This window comes from Benincasa hispida, chromosome 8, assembly GCF_027475165.1.
Source record: "Benincasa hispida cultivar pf3 chromosome 8, pf3_genome.v1.1, whole genome shotgun sequence".
NCBI lineage: Eukaryota > Viridiplantae > Streptophyta > Magnoliopsida > Cucurbitales > Cucurbitaceae > Benincasa > Benincasa hispida.
This window is the reverse complement of record NC_143485.1, coordinates 34,151,710-34,175,565: the sequence shown is the minus strand read 5'-3', so window position 1 is coordinate 34,175,565 and position 23,856 is coordinate 34,151,710. Positions and strand designations below refer to the sequence as shown.

At 35.8% G+C, this 23,856-nt stretch overlaps 2 protein-coding genes across 23 annotated transcripts; one reads left to right on the top strand and one right to left on the bottom strand.

Moving 5' to 3' along the window:
• The first annotated feature begins 944 nt into the window (after positions 1-944).
• Positions 945-22,809, top strand: HDH (histidinol dehydrogenase). 21 transcript variants are annotated; one of them, XM_090316354.1, is made up of 18 exons: positions 945-1,241; positions 1,414-1,546; positions 2,305-2,426; positions 2,529-2,581; positions 2,695-2,767; positions 2,933-3,034; positions 3,118-3,219; positions 3,797-3,868; positions 4,002-4,064; positions 4,207-4,248; positions 4,740-4,799; positions 7,890-8,000; positions 8,278-8,448; positions 9,311-9,401; positions 10,020-10,299; positions 11,395-11,768; positions 17,644-17,739; positions 17,812-18,405. In XM_090316354.1, the coding sequence occupies exons 2-16, from the start codon at positions 1,420-1,422 to the stop codon at positions 11,441-11,443; spliced, it is 1,518 nt and encodes a 505-aa protein (XP_090172480.1). In that variant the 5' UTR covers positions 945-1,241; positions 1,414-1,419; the 3' UTR covers positions 11,444-11,768; positions 17,644-17,739; positions 17,812-18,405. The 21 variants fall into 21 exon arrangements, with proteins under 21 accessions (XP_090172480.1, XP_090172478.1, XP_090172481.1 ...); XM_090316352.1 differs by lacking the exons at positions 17,644-17,739; positions 17,812-18,405 and adding an exon at positions 22,422-22,809; XM_090316355.1 differs by lacking the exons at positions 17,644-17,739; positions 17,812-18,405 and adding an exon at positions 22,422-22,809 and having other exon boundaries at positions 11,302-11,768.
• Positions 10,755-13,008, bottom strand: LOC120082893 (putative germin-like protein 2-2). Of its 2 annotated transcripts, XM_039038288.2 has the most exons (3): positions 12,875-13,008; positions 11,263-11,787; positions 10,755-11,161 (listed from the first exon to the last, which is right to left on the bottom strand). In XM_039038288.2, exons 1-3 carry the CDS (start codon positions 12,990-12,992, stop codon positions 11,139-11,141), a joined length of 666 nt encoding a protein of 221 aa, XP_038894216.1. In that variant the 5' UTR covers positions 12,993-13,008; the 3' UTR covers positions 10,755-11,138. The 2 variants fall into 2 exon arrangements, with proteins under 2 accessions (XP_038894216.1, XP_090172490.1); XM_090316364.1 differs by having other exon boundaries at positions 11,113-11,787.
• Positions 22,810-23,856: the final 1,047 nt, after the last annotated feature.

The following is a 23,856-nucleotide window of genomic DNA, read 5'->3' as shown; positions in this document are numbered from 1 at the left end:
TTGAGTGTAATAGTAATGAAATTTCATCGATGGATTAATTGTAATGAGCTTGAATCGTAAATGTAATCAGATTGATTTTGATCGTATTTACTTAAAATTATGAATCTTGTCAGATTTACTGTTATCGTTATCTCTACCTCTATTTTTTAGGGTCAGTAAATATGTCAAAATTGATAATTTTTCAGTATAACAACAATGATAGTTGTACCGGTAACTATAATGGTAAGAATAACGATAAGACGTAATTCTCATACACAATCATATTGAGTACTCTTTATTCATCAATCACGTTACATTATTTCATTACAGATTAAGATGTGGGATCCATGTGATAGCACAAATATATAACACAAATAAACAACACAAAAAATAATTAAACGAGGCTTGTTTTTTTTTAAAAAAAATTATGGATCTATTACGTTTTTAATGGGATAAACATGACATTAAATTTTCTATCAACGAGACTAGAGATGTTCGATTTCCCCATAAGGACGGGGCGGGGATTCCCCGATTAGACGGGGGAATGGGGGAGGAGTGGGAAAAAAAATTCCCTGTGAACTAAATGAGGACGAGGACGGGGAATGCATTTCCTATCCCCGTCTCGATTAGCTTTTACATATTCATTTAGTATAGTTATCTAATAATATGATGTTATTATCATTATATAAATATTATATTTAAATTTCAAATTTGACTATTTATTGGAAAAGATAATGAATATGTTTAAATTTAGAGTGTAATAATTTGAATTATATTTATTTCTACTAAAAAAGTAATTAGCTTTTTTAAGGCAAAATTTGAATAATTTATATTTAAATTTAAATTATCATTCAAAACTAACCCTAATAAATAATTTAATAATAAAATTAATTATTTAATTAAAATTGGTTCACACAAGTGATTTAAATTAATTGTTGAATGACATCCTGGCCCCTAAACTCTTTAAAAAAAAAAAGTTATTATTAAAGAATCTTAATTTTTTTAAGGCAGAAAATTTGTTGGGAAATCCCTAAAATTCAAATTGGTCTTCCACGATTGAATCCTCCCGTGTGCGACTGCTGCTGCATCAGCGGTGAAAACTTGCTTCCATCGGACGGCGACACCACAATCGGACCATCGAACGACGGCCCACCATCGGACGGCGGCGCACCATCTGTGAACACTTTTCTGATTTTAGTTTCGTTTTTAGCTTCCAAGCCGGTGCTTGCAGCCACAGCCGGGGATAAGGTCCATCTTCAGTGGTAATCCCTGAAATCACAGTTACGTTTATTTCACTCCGGATTTATTCTTCGTTTTCATTTTTGTTAGCGCTGGTTACAGTGTTTGAAAATTGGGTGGACCATATAATTTCTAATGTTTTCTGGGTACATTTCACTAATTTATGAAGCCATACTCTGATCAATCTGATTGAAGGTGATTATGGACAGTCAGATTATAAGCTTGAATTGGAGGTGTAATTTCTTGGTTCAACAACGTAGGACGCGGAATTTTCGAACTTTGTGTGTTTCGAAGTCTGCTTCTTTTCAGACTTCTTATTTTTCCGGAGGTATAATTGTGCATTTTTGTCTGTGCTTTTCGATTCCTTGTGTGTGAATATGGAGAAGTCTTTACTTCACAAGGTCTAGAGCAAATGCTGTAGAAGTTTATATTTATTGCATTTGATTGAACAAGAAATTAACAATGGCTTTCGAGGACGCTGGTCTGTCAAATCCAAATGTTACGTAGTTTTGGATCGTGGGATGAGGATACCATGGTCGTCATGCTAATATTTTCTTAGAAGACTTCGTAGTTCTTTTTCTTTTTTGGCTAGGAAACATAGACATTTCATTGATATCATGAAATTACAAAAAGGGAAGTCCTATCCCATGGATTACAAAAAGCTTTTTGAATTGTTCATCAGATTTGTTAAGCTATAATTACTAAAAAGGCGAACTCAATTTACACCAATTAAGTGACAAGTATACAATGGATGTTAAAAGGATTGAGGGTCTCATGCCTTTTTGTTGCATAAACAAGAATTAAGCTCTAGCTAGATACATATGGGTATCTTCTTCCGCAAAAAAAGCCTGAATAGAATTCAACAAAATGTTATTTTCTTTCTTGAAAGGATACCCAATGAGCAATAAAGGATGTACCGAGTGTCACATGGAAAATTAGTCTGCCAACCAAAAGCTTTAAGATTGTAGTTTTTAGCGTCCGAATTCTGATTGTAGTTTAATGGACTTGGTAGAAATTTTTGTTCTTCTTATCTTCCTGCCTGCAACATTTTATTGTTCACTCTGTTTGGTATTTTGTTTCTATCAGGAATTTTGGGTAGAGGCATAAAGTGTTCAATGAAGTCTTACAAATTATCTGAACTTAATCAGGATGCTGTCACTAGTCTAAAGGCTCGTCCTCGTATTGATTTTTCTTCAATATTTGGTGTGGTGCGTTTTATTCACTGTTTTCCATATCCTGGTGTTAACTATAACTTTAAACTTCAGTTTCTCTTTCAGTTTAAAACATCTGATTTTAAATTCTATGTTTAGGTCCAGCCCATTGTTGATGATGTTCGAAAAAGAGGCGATGCTGCAGTTAGAGAGTAGGTGGTCGTGGTTCTTTTTTATTTATTTCATCATATATATTCTATATTTACTCTGAATCATTTGATCTGTGTGTAAACATAACCTCTCGCCAAATTTGAATATTTTGCAGCTATACTGCAAAGTTTGACAGAGCGGAACTCAACGAGATTGTTGTTAGTGTCTCTGACCTGCCAGAGCCAGAGGTAACTTTGAATAAATCCAGGATCCACATATTTTAACTAATTATGTATTTACACTGCAAAATGGATTCATTATTATTTCTTTTGGATTTACATAATTAAACTGGACTTCTTGGGTTTTTCTTCGCATATTGATAATTGGCATTTGTAATTTTTGCTTTCACACAGCTTGATGCAGCTGTCAAAGAAGCCTTTGATGTAGCTTATGACAATATATATGCATTTCATGCTGCCCAGATATCAGTGGAAAAAAGTGTAGAAAATATGCCTGTGAGTTTGCATCTTAATTTGTAGTATTATCAGCTATAGGAGCTTTTAATCTATGTTATAAGCTTTGTACACAAATATTTCAGGGGGTAAAATGCAAACGAGTGGCAAGAAGCATTGCTTCTGTTGGTCTCTACGTTCCTGGGGGAACTGCTGTTTTACCTTCAACAGCTTTGATGCTCTCGATTGTGAGTTACCAGTACCATTGTGAGTTACCAGTACCATAGGATCTTAGTTGCTAAGGATGATCTGTACAATTCGATTTTTGTCATGTTTACCTGTTAGGAATGAGAAATAGGGAATGACGCTCATTTTCTATTATTCATATCTTCATTGCATACTGAACTTCTAATATGATGTGGAATGATTTCTAATTTATGCCTCACTCCAAAATTGAGTCATTCCATTGATCCTGAAGGTAAGGAATGCTACACTCATGTTTGTGAATCTCTCTACTTTTCACTGTCTCATTTGTTTTGGGGCCCGCACTAGTTTAAACTTGATTTAAATATCAATGATTTTTTTTAGTACACTTCCGGGTGTGGGAGATTGAACTTGTGTCAGGACGGAGCACATGGCACTAATATTGAGCTAAGCTCACTTTGGCATTTTAAATATCAACAATAACACATATATTTATTCTTATTTCCAGATTTTTTTAATTATTTTTTTATTTCAATGTATCTTCATACTCATGCCTCATTAATAAATGTGGCTTATGAGATACCAGATGCATCCATTAACACTTCTTTTTATTGGCGTCAGCCTGCTCAGATTGCTGGTTGTGGTACTGTTGTTCTTGCAACACCTCCCAGTCAGGATGGCAGCATATGCAAGGTATCTTCTCTACCTTTACATGCTTCAAGTTTATCCTGTTTTGGGATAAAAAGCACATATAACAGCAATAAGTGAGACGTATTTCTTTTCAATTATCGCATGTAAAGGGTCTAACTGATGCCAATTTATTTAGGAGGTGCTCTATTGTGCGAAGAAGGCTGGTGTGACTCACATTCTTAAGGCAGGAGGAGCTCAGGTGATGAAAATGTGCACGACGGTCAAAAATACATATTTCTACTCTTGAATGTACATTGAATAGAGAGATGGTTGAGTTTGTTTTTGTGATATTAGTTGTCAAAAATAAATATTTCTGACTGCATGACCTTTTGTGATTGTAGGCTATCTCTGCTATGGCTTGGGGGACAGAATCTTGCCCTAAGGTAATACTTTTTTAGATTTCATGTCACTTTTACGTTTATTTACCATATAGTATTAGAATCCTTTGATTTATAGCCGAATTAGTGGTTTCTCAAAGCTTTCTAAAGATTGATGTCAATTTTGTTTCTCAAAGCATATGAATATCCTTTATCTAATATCCTGTATGGCTGTATCAATATGTGAGAACTTTTGTGGATGGATTATAGCAAATTCAAGCAAGTAATAGGGTCTTTTAAGTCTTGAATATTTGAAATACGTGATAATAATGCCTTGTGCAGATGTAGTCTCCTGGTAAATGCCTATTAAAATATTTTTTGCACTCTATTTGATAATAATCAATCCATTTCTTTTATTGATTAATTATTATATGTTATTGTCAACATACGTTCAAGGTTATATATTAATATGCAGTGGGATATGTATATATTTATTATTTTATGGTTATATATTTTGGTCGAGCTTCCTTTGGAGTTAATTGGTTCTTTGTTTGCAGGTTGAGAAAATTTTTGGCCCTGGTAATCAATATGTAACAGCTGCCAAAATGATTCTTCAAGTATGATTTTTTTTTTCAGCGTCTGTGTTTTAAAATTTATTTTCATGGGAGACCAGAAGAATGTCTAACAATATTGTAGTTTCTTATTCACGGGAATTAATGTTCAAGATGGAGGTTGTCCTAATGTTGATATTTGTTTTTTCATGCAATAATGGTCATAGTTAGAGGTCAAAATATCCCATGTGATGATACCTGGTGTCACGGGGTGGAAGCGTGGTATGCGTAAATGATAGAATCTTTCCCGTGCGGCGCCAAGGAGGTTTCTTTGACCAGCCTATAAGTTGGACCCAAAATTTCCCTAAGGGCACCTACCGAAGTTCACAAACCCTAGAGTGGGTTGTTTTGCTTGATTCACGTTGAGAGGGAGAAGAGGAGAATACACTTGATTGTGAAAATCACACTTTATTATCAGGACTGTAAACTCTAGAGAGAGTTACAATGGAGAGAATATCACTTTTGCCTAGAAGTGAAGTAGTATTTTGACATTCCCAAAACTCCTCATATTTATACTAGTAGGAGGAGCCTAAAAACTTGGAGGATGTGGGAGAGTGGCCCAAATGGGGGTTAACTGGCCACTACCCTTGAAAATAAGGCCACTCTTCATGTCCCATGATCTCCTTCCTTTTTGGAGAGGACATGACGACTAGCTCCACTTTGCCACATACTATTTTTAGGACACCACCTTCCTAGTTTGTAGGACACTTCCCAGGATCCCACCTAGTGGGTGGTTACCCTTGGAATCCACAATTCGTGCAGCTTCATCCCACGTTTGGAACGTGGTCTTCCCTACTCCTCGGGTAGTCTTCCGATCGTCCATAGGTCAAGTGTCCACTAAGTGCATTGCCCGCTCGTGGCTGCCAGGTTCAGAGTCGGACTGCACCTCCCATGCACTGCCTTGTGCATGCATGCTTACCGCTCGTTGCTTGGCGCACACCTGGGACGCCTCGTGTGCCCGCCTAGTGTGTGCACGCGCCCAATGTTGCATCGCTTTGTGCCCGTTGTGCCTATCTGGGCTGTGCGCCATGCACGCGCGCGCCCCTTACCATTGGGCCCTATGCGTGCGCCCTATGGTGCTCGTTGTCGAGCGCGCATCCGTGTGCCGCGCACGCCTATCTGCCGCATATGTCCATGCTAACCTCCAAGCACGGGGCATGGGCCGCCTGCCCATGTGTGCGTACACGTGTGCGCGTGTGAGGTGCAATAAAGTGCAATAATCTCATTAGAGATGTCCACAGGGTGGGGCGGGGACGGGGAAGGCTTCCCCGCCCCTTTTTCATTCCCCGTCCTTGCGAAATTCCTTGTGGGAATCGGGGCAGGGATTCCCTGCAGGGAATTCGTAGGGATCGGGTTCCCTATGGGGAAAATTTCCCCATTTGTTTTTTTATAATGTTAGTCATTTTTAGCAATTTTGTTTGTTCTCAACCAAATAAAATTATATATATTAAATGAGTTCTTTCCAATACATTTTTCATTCAAAGAAAATATTATAAAATTTCCTAATAAAAATAATACTATTATATGTGTAAAAATATAATTTAATCCTATAATTTCTAAAAGTTAAAAGTTAAATATTACAATATCATAGTCTAGTTTTCCATTTAAATACTACAACATTTATGGTTTAAGGTAGAAAGTCTTAAATGTTAAAACAATTTAGAGGTGTATTAAAGAACGAAAAGGTTGAAATGAAAATTAGAAAATAACTATTTTTTTATACCACAATCTTTGTAAAATGTATATAGATAAAATAATAATTATGATTATGATTATTATAAAAATAATAATAATAATAATAATAATAATAATTGTAAACTCATTTTCTGTTTATGTAAACAAAATTTGAGTTGTTAATAATAATAATAATAATAGTTACTATTATTATATGAATATAGTTATAAAATATTTCATTGGGGCGGTGGCGGGGACGGGCCGGGGAATATAATCCCCGCCCCCGTCCCCGTTTAGTCAACGGGAAAAAATTGTCCCCACTCCCTCCCCCGTTCCCCATCCAATCGGGGATTCCCCACCCCGTTCGAGGGACCCGTCCCACAGGGTAAATGGACATCTCTAAGTCTCATGGGGCTTAGGTGCAATGAGCCAAAAAAAAAAAGCGTTTTTGTGAGCTGCATTATAATAGAAGAGAAAACATAGTTGAGGTGGGAATATTAAAAAAAAAAAAAAACCCTAAAGACAGAAATTTTGCATTCAGTCTGTGGGTGTGTTTTTTTTCTAAATAAATAAGAGAAAACCTTAGGTCCCGTTTGACTACTATTTAGTTTTTTTGTTTTTGAAAATTAGGCCTATAGACACTTCCACTTCCAAATTCTTCCTTTTTCATATTCTTTTTATCGATGGTTTAAAAACAAGTCAAAATTGTTTTTGTTTTTGGAATTTGGCTAAGAATTCAACTATTGTATTTAAGAAAGATGCAAATCATTGTAAGAAAGGGAGGAGATAGGCTTAATATTAAAAAATCAAAATGAAAAAACGAAATTGTTGCCAAACGGGGACTTGATTATTACTATTTAAAAAATAATGGAAAAGCCCCAAGGCCAAGGCTTTATAAAAGGCGCGCACCTTACTCTTTTATTTTTCTTCCTCAACGAAAGTTGTTGATTCCATAAAAAAATGCACGCCTTTTTTTGTTTACCTCACCTTAAGGTGAGGCACAAGACTTGTGCTCAGTGACTAGGCGAGCGCTTGGGAGGACCACCTAAAAAACTGCTCTACCCTATTGACACCCTTAGTCATATTCATGTGACGTTCACCCCTCATATTCTGTCATGTTACAGGATTGCTGATTTTCTTTTTGGAAAATATAGTGAAGTAAATGCATGGGTTAAAGAAAGCACATGCACATACATTAAAATAAACGGACTGATTTTGACAAAGTTAAAAAAAGCTTTTTGGATCCAGGTATAAGACAAATATATTCAACTTAAGATGGATTATAAAAATATTGACTTCTGCATTGGAATTGTTATTTTAGATTTGAGTTGTACTTGAAAAAAATTTGAAAAAGGGTAAAGAATCTCATTTGCTAGAAGTTTGATGAACATTTTAACTATTTGGCCATTTTTCCTGGGACAGAATAGTGAAGCGATGATCTCAATTGACATGCCTGCGGGCCCTTCAGAAGTTCTGGTTATTGCTGATAGATATGCCAGCCCAGTTCATATAGCGGCAGATCTGCTTTCCCAGGTGATTTCCGTAGTGACAACATCCCTTAATAGTTATTAAACTTCTGTGGTTAATATAGGATAGGAGCACAAAATCCCTCAATATTTTTGGATAAATAATAATTTCATTGATAGTATGATTACAAATGGGGGATAATCCCTCAATATTTATACTTCACCTTTGGACAACAATTTATGTGACCGAAGCTTTGTCTTATTCTCTTGTGTTGCATGCGATTGATGAGTTACTTAGGTCCCTTTGACAATTTTCTACACCTAACATTTCAGTTAATATGTAGGCTGAGCATGGCCCTGACAGTCAAGTAGTTCTTGTAATTGCCGGTGATGGTGTGGATCTTAAAGCTATTGAAGAAGAACTCAGCAAACAATGTAAAAGTCTTCCAAGGGGAGAGTTTGCTTCAAAAGCCCTGAGCCATAGTTTTACTGTGTTTGCTCGTGATATGGTTGAGGTTTGTTGTCTTGGATAAACGGCTTGAGTTTGTATCCAATCCACATAAGGAAATGCTAATGTAAACTGGAGGTTTTGGTTAATAATGGGAACTTACATGACTTAAATATATGGAAATTCAAATTCATTTTAAGCCAGTAGAAATAAATCAGTCATGCATTTTTTTAAATGGTGATATCAATATTGATTAAGGTGTGGCCAGGAATATGTTGTGATCAAGTTGATATTTAGCATTACTTTTGACTGCCACTATCAATGTTAGTCGTTAGAGGCGAAGAAATGGTAGTACTGCTAATAATATATCAAGGGAATCTGTAAAAACATTATCTGTAAGAACATTTTTGAGGACAAAGCCTCTGATTTTGATTGTTCTTTTGGACGTTTGACTTTTACGGCTCTCTCTTATGTGATTTTTCCCCTTATTTTAGTAGCTAATTTCACTCCTCTTATTGCCCATTGGATGTTTTTTTTTTTTTTGTTTTGTTAAACTTCTTTGGCACATAGGGTTCCTTATCTTATCAATGAAATGGAGGAATCAAAGTTTCATATAGTAGTAGTAATAACAATAACATTAACAATAATAATAATAATAATAATAATAATAATAATAATAATAATAATAATAATAATAATAATAATGTGTTTCTAACTAACAACAGAGAACTCCTAGAAATTTTCTTGTACTCTAAATTGCATTTGTTTCCTGCATATAGATGTACATATACCATCAACTACAAATATGTGCTTGACCCTGCCTGTCATTGGTCATTGGATTTTTGCAAAATTCAGTTACTATATTATTTCAGAATTTCTACAGCACTTCATGTCTTGTGGAACTAAATAGGGTTGTTTTATATTCTCAGGCAGTCTCCTTTTCAAACTTATATGCACCTGAGCATTTAATAATTAATGTCAAGGACGCAGAAAAGTGGGAGAGTTTCATTCAGAATGCAGGTATCTGCTAAGAGTTTTTTTTTTTTTTTTTGGTTCAAGCTTGTACTTAACACCTTACTAGCTTTTAGGCTAATACTAGGGGGTTTCTACATATATTACTATAATTTCTTAAAATAAGAAGCACTGGACTAGAGAAAAATCATGGAGTTATATCAGAGTTGAGAGATCTCCACCCGGTTATAACCATCAAGGGAGAATAGTTACAAAAGGACTTGGTAGGTTGCTACTAGGGTAACTCTCATATTTTAAATTTCTTAATCCCTCAAAACTTTGTAATATAATCTGTCTCATGTTCTTTAGACTATGAAGGATTGTAATAACGTTCATCAAATATAAATTCAGTTCAACTGTTCCATTTGGAGTTTAGAGCCTCACAAGTACTCTATGAAATTGTTAAATACGAAGTAGGTCCAGAGTGTGTAATAAACGCAATTCAGTTGTTAATTATCCAGTTAGTGTTGCTTTGATAGTTATTTGTGGCATGTAATTTGATGTAGGCATAACCAAATTCTCCCTGGGTCCCCATTTGTTGTCACTGGTTAATTGTTATTGTTAGCTTCGACAGCTTTTGACAATAATGGCATGTCCATTATAATGAACTTTGTTTTTATCTTGCAGGTTCTGTCTTCTTGGGGCCATGGACTCCAGAAAGCGTGGGAGATTATGCAAGTGGGACAAATCACGTTCTTCCAACCTATGGTTATGCACGGATGTATGGTGGAGTTTCGCTTGACTCGTTTTTAAAATACATGACAGTACAATCTTTGACAGAGGAAGGTTTAAGAAAACTTGGCCCCTATGTCGAAAAAATGGCTGAAGTTGAGGGACTGGATGCCCATAAAAGAGCTGTAAGTCTTAGATTGAAGGATATTGAAGCCAAGCAGATCTCAACTTCAAGGTGATTGTCTAGATACCTTATGTAGTGCCTATTTATGGAAAATTCAAACTTCAGATTTCGACTATTTATCATGAAACTGTTACTACATTTTTGGCTGCTCTGGTTGTTGTAAGATGACATAAATCTGGAAACAGGTATAAGATCATTATCAATGACTCTTGAACCTTGAATGCCAGTGAGTGTATAAACACCATTAGAAGGAAACAACTTCTACAACATTTATCTTTATACATATAATGATTTCAAAATTCCAATCACTGGAGAGGAGCTGTGCACTTAGTATGGTTGATGATACCATATCACCTAGTAACTTATCCTGTCTGTTTCTTTAAGAAACGATCACATCAACATAAGGTTATAAAAAAGGAGGAGAAGCGATGCCAAAAGCCAAAGGAATTTTGAAATTAAGTGGCAGAAAGGGTATTAACGTTTAAATTGTAGAAAGGAAAGACAAGTTTACAATGGAAAAGGGCCACAAAGGACAGTCTATTTTTCTTTATTGTCACTTGTCAGACATCCTAGCGTTCTTTTCAAGCCAAAGAATTTAAAAATGCTCTCGTCAAGTGGAGAGCATCTTTTTCTCCTTGTTGAAATGACAAATTACAAAAAAATCACAGAAAGGAAGGTGTTGATGTCCCTCTTTCTGCTAATATTATGGAAGCACAAAAAAAAAAAAAAAAAAAAAAAAAACACGAACTACAAAAACAAAATAACCCTCTCATCCCACTCCTGATTTTTTCTTAAACACCCTCAGCTGTTACATTTTGAACCACTTTCACATTCTGCTAATATTATGGAAGCCTAAATAGGAGATTCGCTTGAACTGCAAGTGATGTATTTTAAGGGAAATTCATTGCATATTCTGCATATGACAAACAAGCAGATGTAAATGATTCTTATAGAACAATTTCATGTATAAACTCCTGTCTTTTCTGAATTTTAAATTTCTAATCTAGAACTTACTTTGAAGGTAACCAATAACCTGTTTATTAATTTGAAAAGATTTCTCTAGAACGTCACTGGAAATATTTGGAGTAGACCCAAATACTGCATTTGCAACTATAATAACTCCTGGATTTTGGCTACTGAGAGCAGCAATAGCGACTGCATTGGTAGGACCTGGATTTCTCTGGTAGTGAACTAGACCAACAGGGAAGACAAATGCATCGCCCTTCTGCAACACTTTCCCTATATGTCGATTTTCAGGGAATGATGTGATGAATCCGACTTCTAGACTGCCTTCCAAGACGATCAATATCTCAGAAGCTCGGGGGTGCGTGTGCAGAGGGTTGATGCCTTGTGGTGCATAGTCTATTCTAACGATCGAGAGGCCGAGGGTGTTGAGTCCTGGCATTTCTGATGGAGTAACTGGAGTCACATGACACCCCAGTGCATTTGATGTGTTGGCTGCAAGGTGAAGCCCCCCAAAGGAAAAGTCATCGGCTACAACTTGCTTTGGATCTTTGCAGGTTAGTCCATTTAGTAACACTGCAATCAATTGCTAACATCATCAGATGCTTTAGTGATTAGGTTCATCAGGAAAAGAAGTTAGTGAAGTCCTAGCAGAATCATGGAAAAGAACTTCTTAGAAACTTTATATTTTTCTGATAAAGATGACAGATAACTTAGAATGAAAGCATATCATGATTATCCTTCACAAATTTGATAAAGATGCGTGAATGAATGAATGAAAGAAAGAAAAAGGGGGAAAAGAAAAGGAAACTTGGGAGTCAAGAATATTTATGTCCACAGGACTAGTTGCTAAAATAAAGAGCACAAATGAGATACATGAGCAAAAATGAATATGATTAGTTTCATAGTTGTGTTGGTTATACACTACGAAGCACATACACTCCATTTAGGCCGAGTGTCCGTGTTGGACATGCGCCGGACGTCTGTCTGACACACAAAGTTCCTTGTCCTATTTTTAATTTCAAATACGTGGAGACACGTTTGGGACACTTACTGGAATGCTTCAGAAATTATTTTAAAAAGGAAATGATCCAGCCTTTCATATTGGACCCAAATTTAAAAGTCTAAATCAATTATATCTAACGAAGATAAAAAACCAAAAACAAAAACAAAAACAAAAGGAAAGCTCATTTTTTTAAAACCAAATATTAAAAAAAAAAAAAAAAAAAGTTAGGAGCCTAAACAATTCATTTCCTATAACTTGACATTTTTTGTTTTTGGTTTTGTTTTTTTTGTTGTTTTTTAGTGCATTTAGTATTTTATGTTAAACTTATATATCCTTAAAAAAATAGTAAAAAAAGAGCGTATCCGTGTCCTAGTTATTTTGAAATTGGCGTATTGTCATGTTGTGTCGTGTTCGTATCTGTTTCCATGCTTCTTACGTTATACGGTTGCAATAAGCAACAAAATTGTAGCTAAGCTAGAGATTTTGCTGAAGATTTAGAGAATAAGAAGGTGCTCTTCTTTCTCTTGAAATATCTTAGATGGTGCTAGTTAAATCCTGAACCTCTACCAGTTCAATCTGTCTTATTAACAACTCAGGTAAATATGTTAAACAAGGAAAGCATAGGAACAAAAACAAGCAGAGGAGATCAAACAATACCTGTACTTCCAGTATCTGCTACACAAAAATCTTGAATAGGATTCTGGTCAGATGCCAAGGCAATAAAGAAAACTAATTGTAGAAATGAAACAGCCAATATACAACCATTACTGGCCATTAGAAACAAGGAGATAATGAGTCCAGAAGTTTATCTTGAAAGAACAGGAACAGAAGGGGATATTGAGTCAAATTTACTCAATGTTAAAGTTTGTGGGAGAAGGAATAAAGAAGCTGAGGTATTTATAGGAAGAAGTTTAGGAATTGGGTGCAAAAAATGCCTTCTAGGGCTCTGAAAATTTCAGTAAAGCTTTTTTGGTGCCTCAAAGACCAAGAGTGAGGCTATTGCTGTAATGTTTTAGTTAGAGAAAGGCATAGAAAATCAAATATGTAAAGCAAAGCTTTAGGTTAGGAGTGACCCAATAATCTGGTTTTGGTTGGCTTTTAGAAAGGAACAAAGTTATGGCTCTTTCCCATGCGCACTTACATGTAGGGAACCAGTGGACCCCCTTCTCCCTTTGGTATTCACAAATTATAATGATCTGCCTGTCTGCCTGTATTCTATTTCTCATTTTTCTCGTTCTTTATGGTTGTCTTATTGTGTTAACATGAAAAGGTCTTCTTTATTGTTACTCTTTTACTGTTGTTTGGCAATTGTTCTTAGGAACTGTTTTCTATCTTTTTAAGTATATTTGCAATTTGTTTTGTAGTGATATGATCTTACGGGATTGTGTTTATGGAGTTGTGTCAATCTGAGTATAATTCACTTTGTTAGGACATATATTGTTGTCCAAAAAGTTAGTAATTCGAATTCAGACTCCCACGTGTTTTACTAAAAAAAAATATATTTATGTGAATCGTTAGAACGGTCATCCTTAGGATGTGCAATATTATAAATCGGTCAATCATAGTTTTAAGAATTGAGCTGACAAGCAATCATTTGACTCGCTACATCATTATAAAGTTAAAAAGTTGAAAGATTTTTGTTTATTTTTTTGGGATAATCTTACGAATGACCTAAAATATCGAGTTGAAATGAGATTTGGCATACTTTCTTAATTTCAAGACTTTTGCCCTTTTGTTTATGTCATATTTGTGTGAAATTATCAAAACGAAACTTTGCATGTGCAGATTGGGCCACTTCCTCTCTCGCTTTCACTGTTCCTCTCTCCGTCTCTTTTCTCACTCACATTCCCTTCTCTCTCGTTCTTGTCGATGACACATTTGATGCTCATCCCATCTCAATCTCCTCTCTCGCTCTTGCTAGTGACACCCCATCTCGATCTCATCTTGCCTTTGCGATGGTCAACGATTGATTTTCAATTTTTCTCTCTCGCATTCTCGCATCACCATTTTTCCCTCACTTTCCGTGGCCCCACACATTTGACATTTTAATCCCACTATGGTGATTCTATTGCAATCTTTCGATGATCGGTGACAACATCTCTCCAATTGGAAAAAATGGAAAGAGGAAGGGGGAAAAATTAGGGGTAATTTTGTAATTTTGGCTGATGATGTAAGCAGGAAAATTTCACAAAATGACCCAAAACTCAAAAACTTTTCTACCAATGATCACTTAAAATTTTTTTTACCATTGACCTTTTGTCCATTCGAAATTCCAAAATTACCCCCAGTTTTTAAAAAAACCTTCAGACCGTTGGTGAACGCGTGTCTCTACGAATACTTTGCAACGATAGGGTCTCCCTCCATTTCGTTCATTTTCTGCTCAAAGCATTTTTCTTCGGAGCGTTTTCTCTCGATTTTGCTCTCGTTTTCTCTCCGAAGTCGAGCACTTCTCGTAGGTTTCTCGTCGGTTGTCTCTACGCATTTGTCATTGTTGTCGTGATCTGAAAGGTATGACTATTTTTCTTGAAGAATGCAAGTGTTTAGATATTACTAAGCGATCGTATAGAGATTACTAAGCAATCAGATCATTTAGGTTTATATCGTGCGATCATTTAGCTAACTGTTACGCGATCGTTTAGACATTTGTTATGCGATCGTTTGGTTAACTGTTACGCGATCGTTTAGATATCAGTTATGCGATCGTTTGGCTAATTGTTATGCAATTGTTTAGACATCCGTTATGCGATCGCTTAGCTAACTGTTACGCGATCGTTTAGATATTCATTATGCGATCGTTTATCTAGCTATTACACGATCGTTTAGATATCTGTTATGCAATTGTTTGACTAACTATTACACGATCGTTTGGCTAACTGTTACGCGATCGTTTAGTTTTTGTTATACGATCGTTTTGGTTTTGTTATGCGATTGTTTAGTTTTTGTTATGATATCGTTTAGTTTTTGTTATGCGATTGCTTACTAATTCTTGTAATGTATACGATTGTGAGATTGGTAAGATGGTCGTCTCTGCTGAGAAATATTTTCCTGCTACAGTCGCTTGCCAAGTCCACAAAATTGCCCTTGTCATTAAGAAAAAGTTGACATAATAATGTATGAGACTGTATAGGAAAACGACCTTTGGTCCTCTGTTGGATATAGGTCTTGTTTTCAATGGACAACTTTCGCACCACTTTCTATTAAGGGAGGTAGCAGATGCGAACCTAGACGTTATTTCATTCAACATTCGGGAAGAAGATAACATTCTCCCAAGTGGATTTTAACTTAATAAATGGGTTGTGACCGACCAAGGAAACAGTGGAAAAAGAAACAAGTGGTGAAAGACTACAAAAATTCATTCTTAGACCTAAGGACCCAAATGGAAAGGATAGTTCTTGCAAGGATGTGGAGATCGCCTTCGAGAATTTCAATTTTACTAATGACGAAGATGCTATCAAGGTTGTATTGGCACTGTTCATTGAAATGGTGATGATTGAAAAGGACAAGAAAACCCAGTTCGATAGCAATATATTTGGGATTGTCGATGTCCACGACGTCTTCGTACATTATGACTGGTCTTCCCTCTTCTATGGATGTACATTGTATACCATGAAGACTATCGTGCGCGGGAAGAAGGCATATGATTCAAAGAAAGCAGAAGGTGATCACCACGCCTCACATTGCTGTATAAGGGATTCATGTACTTGCATTCTAGGTATGTACTTTTATTTCTAATTCACTTTAATATACATTGAACTTGTGTTATATTCGTCTAAGAAGTTTACATATCGTAGGATTGGACTTACGAAATTTTATCCACATCGAGTAAATTCCTAGCCACCAAAGTCAACAAGGTTGCAATCCCTAAAATTCTTAGATGGACTTATTCTCATGCTCCATCTTATAAATCATTGAGCAATAAAGTTTTCCAGCAAAAAAAAAATAAGTAACTGATCACTCCTGACTTGCTCATTTGTTTATAGTTTCATGCATATTGACTTGCTCATTTGTTTATGTACAAACTATTGTTGTGTCGAGACTTGTACCTAGCACAGAGGAGTTAAGGTATAAGGAGGATCGACTTGAAGGACTTAATGTGGTTTCTGTTGTTGGGGAAAGGAGGATTGAAGGGGTTGAACACTCCATCGATACTCGCGAGTCATTTGGGGGACATGAAGAGCATGAACCCCATGTAGAAAGCTCTGTAAATGTGCAACGAATAAAGCCAGAACCACGTATGCTGGTTCAGACTAACCAAACAGAGTCGGAACCACATAAGCAACAAAAGTCCTCCAGACATCATCATTCCAAATCGTACAAGATTCTTAGGGAGGAAATAAAAGAAGTTCGGAAAGACTTGGTGAACTTGACTACCATGGTTCGTCAGATGGGAGATACATTTACTGTCCAACATCATTTGATGGGCCAACAACTGAACGAGATAAAGATGATGATCCATCATCTATGTGAGGTATGTATTTCTGTACAGTCGTTTAGATATTCTTAAATGGACAATCGTTTAGAATATCTATATAATGACTCCTTATGATGATAATAATGGTGATGGTAACAATTATCAGGAACCTCATAATGATGATGATCCCCCACAGACCGATGCACAAGGTCCCCCTCAAACCCACCAAGAAACCCACAATGAACAGCCAGCTGGGACGATCAGTGAGCAGTCCAAAACTATCAACGATCAGGATTCAATATCTGAATTGATGGACACCTCTATCAATGAACCAAATGTCAATGAACAACTAATTCCTCAAACTGCTAATGAAATATTGGAGTTGGTTGTGGGAACGTCAATTGAAGTGTTCAGTGTTAGGGTCCATTTCAATTCAAGGATGTCAATTGAAAGGATGCCACTGAAGTTGAGGTACGACTATTGCATGAACAAACCAGAGCGTCGGAAAAGGAAAAAAACCCAGCCAAGTTCACACCTGAGTGTTTCAAAAAGGGGAAGAAGTTTACAACTCAGCCCCAACATTCTCAACCCCAATCTTCTCAGCCCCATTCTCAGCCACATTCAGAAACAATTCAACCTTATTCACCTCCAAAATCTCCTCAGCCCCAAGAAGAAGCTGAATCACCTATAGTGGCACTGAAATCGGCCATCGATGTTATCAATCTCAACCCCTTAGTCCATGTACTTGAGTTCCCTATAAGGATCGTTCGTTTCTGTGACCCATGCTTCCCAGTCCTTGATGTTATGTGGAATGCATACAATAAATGGAAGAGCCATCCTAAAACAGAAAATGAGGAGCGAACGGTAGTATATACATTTAGGACCAAGGATTTCTTTAAAACGCTGAGGAGAACGTATGGGTGCTTGGAGACATGAGTATTTTTGTTAATTCATTAACCAAGATTTTCTTTTAGTAACTTTTAAGCTCAACTTATATTTTTCTTTGTTGTACCAGACTATGGATCTCCTTTTGATGCACGTGCATCAGAAGTTGCAATCGAAACCTGACCTCTGTATGATTCGATTCACGATCATTGATTCAAGCTTCACGGTATGAAAATTTCACATATCTGTTGAAACTACTGTTAACTCAAGCATATATTTACATCTTGCCTTTCCCAAGATGTTTTGATGGAGCCAGAGGGTGTTGCTTCTAAGATTCGGCCAGATGGTATTGAAATAGAGGATGGCAAAGTGGCAGGCTGGTTAGATCAAGAAGCACACATGAGGTTTTGGGCGAACTCCCACCTCTTCCTTTACTACGTGCTTAGACAGTACAAAGAATACCAGCATGGACGGATGTTGACTTCGTATTTAGGCATCAACATCAAACAACACTGGCATATGCTTGCCATCAATCTATAGGGGTGCACAATCTTTGTATTCGACTCCATGCCGAACTACATCAATGGCGACATAGTTTAGGGTCATCTAATGCTCGTGGTCAGAGCAATACCGTCCATGTTGATTTCTGTCGGATTTGACAAACAACATAAGAAGTTCAAGTATGGGCAATGGGAAGTTAGGAGATCGAATGCGACCTTCCAAGAGGGCAAGTCTCTGGATTGTGGAATATTTTGTGCTAAATTTATAGAATATTGTGTAACTGGGACTGATGGGGCTGACTTAGCACAGGTGAATATGGGATTGTATAGGAAACAATATGTTGCCCAAGTGTGGGCAAATAAATATTTATGGTAATATATTCTGTGATAAATTTGTGCTGAATTTGTAAAATATAATTGGTGTTGTACGTTGAACTAAGCAAATAAATAACTAAGCAATCGCCTAAAACTAAGTAAAAGATCATTTAAGTTTATGTGCAAGATCGTTTAAGAATATGTAAACGATCTTCTAGAAAATCTAAACGACCGTTTAGAAAATTCTAACCGATCGTTTAAAAAATCTATCTATCTATACGATCGTTTAGTACTATCTATACGATCATTTAGGAAATAAATATCTATTCTGAACGATCGCGCATAATTAGTTAAGCGTACATAATTAACTGAGTGATCGCGCACAAATAACTAAGCGATCGTGTACAAATAACTAAGCGATCACCCAAAAAATTACATATCGTTTAGTCTAAATGGGCAAGTGCCAGGTGTTATTAATGTTTGTCTTCATGTTTTCTTGTTGTGTCTTCTCTGACCACATCGTGTACACCTATGTATTTGTCGTGACTTCTTTCCAATTGAAGGTATCCCGACGGTTTGACATCGACCTACACGTGCTACCTTTCGCGATGGTAGAATTGGTTCAACATCTTCAAAATATGGTCTTCGATGCCATTCTTGTCTGTGTCCACTAGAAAGATTGGCGACAAGCACACACTCAACTGTAAACTATTTTTCACATGATGTTTGAACATTAATGTTTCTTAGGGTCGCTGCAAATATAGCATGGGAGCACGGGATCTCGATGCAATTAAACTCTAAACCCCCTAAATATCAATTAATGTGGACGATGGATATTTGGGAGATTGGTTGATCTTCGTTCACGGACATGTACTTGTATGGAGTTTAAGTGCATCGAGATCCTGTGCTCCCATGCAATGACCCTGAGAAACATTAATGTTCAAACATTATGTGAAAAATGATTTACAACTGTGCTGCTTACGTCGAACCAATCTTTAGTGGACACAGACAAGAATGACGTCGAAGACCAGATTTTGAAGATGTTGAACCAATTCTACCACCGCGAAAGGTATCATGTGTAGGTCGACGTCAAATCGTCAGCATACCTTCAATTGGAGAGGAGCCACAACAAAATACATAGGTGTACACGATGTGATCAGAGAGGACATAACAAGAAAACGTGCAGACAAACATTGATAACACCTGGCACTAGCATATCTAGACTGAAAGATATGTAATTTTTTAAGCCAATTGCTTAGTTATTTTTGTACGATCGCTTAGTTATTTGTACGCAATCGCTTAGTTATTTGTGCGTGATCGCTCAGTTAATTATGTACAATCGCTTAGCTAATTATGCGCGATCATTTAGAATAGATATTTGCTACACGATCGTATAGATAGATTTTTTAAACGATCGGTTAGAATTTTTTAACCTTTTTGAGTACTCTGATAAGGGTCGTTACTCATAATTACACATTTACATTCAAAACATTTTTTACCATTGAGGAAAATAAATTTCATTAAAATAATGAAGACAATTTCCAAAATAAATAACAAATAAGTAAAACCTTTGTTCGGGACCCCTAAAATAATGAAGAAAAACAAACTTAAATAGATAGCATTTTGATCAACATCGAGTTTCAAATAAAAATTTTTAAATAACTTGAAAACGTAAACTGAGCCGAAGCGATTTACATGTCCCATATGGCATGATCACAGCTTCCTCTCGTCACCCGCCGGTCCGTTCCTATCCTTACCTGAAAAATATGAATTAAGAAAGCTTGAGTATAAAAATACTCAGTAAGTGATCCCATTACAGGGATCAGGCTATGCATCCACGAGCAGAGAATGATGGCTCGTGGCTTAAACAACTACATCGATTTTAGATGATGAAAAGAAACCAAAGGACTGTCTTGCCTTGACACGCATGTCTAGCGGCCCGTAGGCACATCGTCTAACATGAACGTGAACCCGTCGACTTACACATGTCTAGCAGCCCATAGGCACACCGTCAAACATGGAAAAAATGTGAACTTGTCGATTCACGCATGTCTAACGGCCCATAGGCACACCGTCAAACATGGAAAATAACATGAACGTGAACCTGTCAACTCACACATGTTTAACGGCCCATAGGCACACCGTCAAACATGAAACTAGACCCGTCGGTCCTCTGAAATAAAACATACGTCAAGGCGAGACGGTGAACAGCCCTATTGGTCTATTCATGCATCATATACATAATTTCAGTATTGATTAGAAATTCGAACATGCTCATGATACTCATAACTGTCATGCAACAAGTATATCACAATGACAAAATCATGCTTCTAAAGTCCATTAATTAACTTTATAAATCTAATCTAGGTCGTCTGGCACGAAGGCACCGGTAATAGTATTACTTACCTCAACTTGGTCACAAAAGTCCACGCAAATAATTCCTTAAAACCTTTGGAAAACTTGAATCAACCACAAAGTTGTGTCTTGATCCCAGACAAATTCCAAAACTTGATTCAATTAGCCAATCTGATCAAGAATTAAATCCAAAATCAATAACTTAATTTTCCCACTATTACTCTCAATCTAAAATAATAACCAACCAACAACTTACCGAAAACTTATTGATCTTTACCAATTTTCTGCAAAACGAGAAATGGTATCTAGCTTGATGGTCAATGCCTCAAAACTTCCAAATCTTGAATCTAAGTTTCACACCAAAGAGAGGTTAACTAATTTAACCCAAAATCAAATGGGTGAATTTCACCTCCCTAATTATAAGGAAAATAAGTCTTACCCAAGGTTTTTCTCAAGATTCCGGCAAAGATCGGACAAGTGGTGGCTGTTGGCACGTCGGCTCGTGGCTACCATAGACAGGAAGCGGGTGTTGCTGTCGGACGGCATAAATTGTTTAGACTAGCAGTGGGTAGTGAGGGTCTTGCATGAGGAGGGTTTGCGAGAGTGAGAGAGAAGGGGAATTTCTAGTTTTACATATTTTATTCAGCAGCGATTACGAACAAACCAGAGCTTCAAACAACGATCCAACCGTTCAAAATGAAACTCTATATGTCTCGAACCGACTGACCAAATTTGAGCACGATCCAACGATTCAAACTCCGGAAATTCACAATTTTGTGGAAGTTGTCGCTGAAAAACCGAATTGTTTTCTCTCCAATTTTTGGCCTCTTTTCACTCTCATTTAATTTCGAAAAAATCTCAATTCTTTTATTATTTTTTTTTTCAAAATTTGAAAGGATAAATAAAATATTTTATCATAATATCTCCAAAATCTCCAAAGATTCTATTAAATTAATAAATCAGTTAACCTTTCAAATTATCTTAATTTAGGCTTCAAAAACCAAAATTAAATGGCATAAGATCCATCAATTTGATATAAATTAAATTCTTCCAAATATTTAAATTAATTCAAAACCACATGAAATTAATTATCTCCTTAATTTAATTTTTTTTAAGTTGATCCTAAAATCCAAAATCAAAGGAAGCAAAATTCAATATTTTCAAAATAATTAGTTGAATATCTAATAATTAAATTCAATTTAACAAATAAAAGTTTTTCAATTATTTCATTTTAATCCCAATTTTTCAAATGAAAGAGAAATTTGAACTCAATAATTTTAGATAATTAACTTAATTTTTTCTGAAATTCGGGATGTTTACATAAACAATTGGTTAGAATTTTCTAAACGGTCGTTTAGATTTAGACGACCGTTTACATATTCTTAAACGATTTTGCACATAAACTTAAATGATCTTTTACTTAGTTTTGGGTGATTGCTTAGTTATTTATTTGCTTAGTTCAATATACAACACCAATTATATTCTAAAAATTCAACACAAATTTATCACAAAAAATATTACCATAAATATTTATTTGCCCACATTTAGGCAACATATTGTTTCCTATACAATCCCATATTCACCTGTGTTAAGTTAGTTCTAGTTACACAATATTCTATAAATTTAACACAAAATATTCCACAATCTAGAGACTTGCCCTCTTGGAGGGTTGTATTCGATCTCCTAACTTTCCATTGCCTGTACTTGAATTTCTTATGTTGTTTGTCAAATCCGACAGAAATCAACATGGACGGTATTGCTCTGGCCACGAGCGTTAGATGACCCTCAACTATGTTGCCACCGATGTAGTTCGGTATGGAGTAGAATACAAAGATTGTGCACTCTTGTAGATCGATGGCAAGCATAAGCTAGTGTTGTTTGATGTTGATTGGCCCAAATACGAAGTCAACGTTCGTCCATACTGGTTTGTATTCTTTGTACTGTCTAAGCACATAGTCAAGGAAAAAGTGGGAGTCCGCCAAAATCTCATGTGTGCTTCTTGATCTAACCAACCTGCCACTTTGTCATCCTCTATTTCAAACCATTTTCAACTTTTATATTTTTGGGGTTTTCATACCATTATCTCAATTTCTTTCTTTCAAGAATAAGAAAATAAGTTCCTCTAATGACGTCTTTCTTCTCATTTTCTAGTTAGTTAGAAACCCCATCGAATTTGGAAACACATAAAATTTTAGAATCAGTTTGGAATGCAATTCTATCTTTAGTTTTTCTAAAAACATTCAAATAATAAAAATCTAAAAAGTAGATTGTTTTGTTACCAAACGATCTTTCTTTCTTTCCTTTTTTTTTTTTTTTTTTTTTTTTTTTTTTTTTTTTTTTTTTTCCTTTTAAGTGAATTTAAAAATAAAATTATAGTCATGTGGCCTCCTCATATTTTATATTACTATTTACTCAAATAATTGCATATTTTTTTTATGGAGTTATTCATGAAATAAAACCCAATTAGCTTTACGCATGTGGCCTCATTATGCACAACATTTACCATCTTTACAGGTTATATGCTTGATGATCTACAATCAAGTTGTGGACACTTAAAAAAAAGTTATACAAGTAATAAATTTAGTCTATAATTTTGTGATCTTATTTGTTTATTTTTTAAAATTTAAAAAGATTCTTAATACTGGAACTTTGAAGCGTGAGTCTATACAAGTGATAAATAGTTACTTGACATATTTCTTGGATAAATGTAACGAATTTGATGCAACAAGCGCACAAATAGAAAAACAAACTAATCAGTAAGATAAATTGAGTTGAGTCCAATATTGAAATTCTTGGTAAATCTGGATCACTCACTTTTTCATTTTTAACTTTTAGTAAACTATCTCTCAAGGGGATTATGAAAAATGTTCCACTAGAAATATTCTTGTTGACCCAAAAGCGAGAGAAATTTCGTCCCACTCTTTCATTTTTTTTCACCCCAGCGGATGAGTTGTGGTTAGGGGTGAAATGTCACTCGAACCCAGAGCTATCTAATTCTCCCTTAAATGCGTTGAGGTGGAACTTTCTTTCTTTTTTTAATTTAAATTTTGATATAGTCAAATGATTGCTCCCCACCTTTTAAAAGTTGACTAATTCTTTGGAAGATAATGAAGTGCATTTCATGACACGATGGTAGAGTGGAGTGGATGCGACGGGAAGTTCTTTTATCTTAA

What these genes read in the sequence shown, in the direction of transcription:
- HDH (XM_090316352.1), top strand. Translation starts at nt 1,420, where the DNA reads ATGGACAGTCAGATTATAAGCTTGAATTGGAGGTGTAATTTCTTGGTT. An exon ending in AGGATGGCAGCATATGCAAG is followed by an intron (nt 3,869 to 4,001) that starts GTATCTTCTCTA and finishes CAATTTATTTAG; the next exon opens with GAGGTGCTCTATTGTGCGAA. An exon ending in TTAAGGCAGGAGGAGCTCAG is followed by an intron (nt 4,065 to 4,206) that starts GTGATGAAAATG and finishes TTGTGATTGTAG; the next exon opens with GCTATCTCTGCTATGGCTTG.
- LOC120082893 (XM_039038288.2), bottom strand. Translation starts at nt 12,992, where the DNA reads ATGGCCAGTAATGGTTGTATATTGGCTGTTTCATTTCTACAATTAGTT. An exon ending in AGCAGATACTGGAAGTACAG is followed by an intron (nt 11,788 to 12,874) that starts GTATTGTTTGAT and finishes AATTGATTGCAG; the next exon opens with TGTTACTAAATGGACTAACC. An exon ending in GGTTATTGGTTACCTTCAAA is followed by an intron (nt 11,162 to 11,262) that starts GTAAGTTCTAGA and finishes TGTCATATGCAG; the next exon opens with AATATGCAATGAATTTCCCT.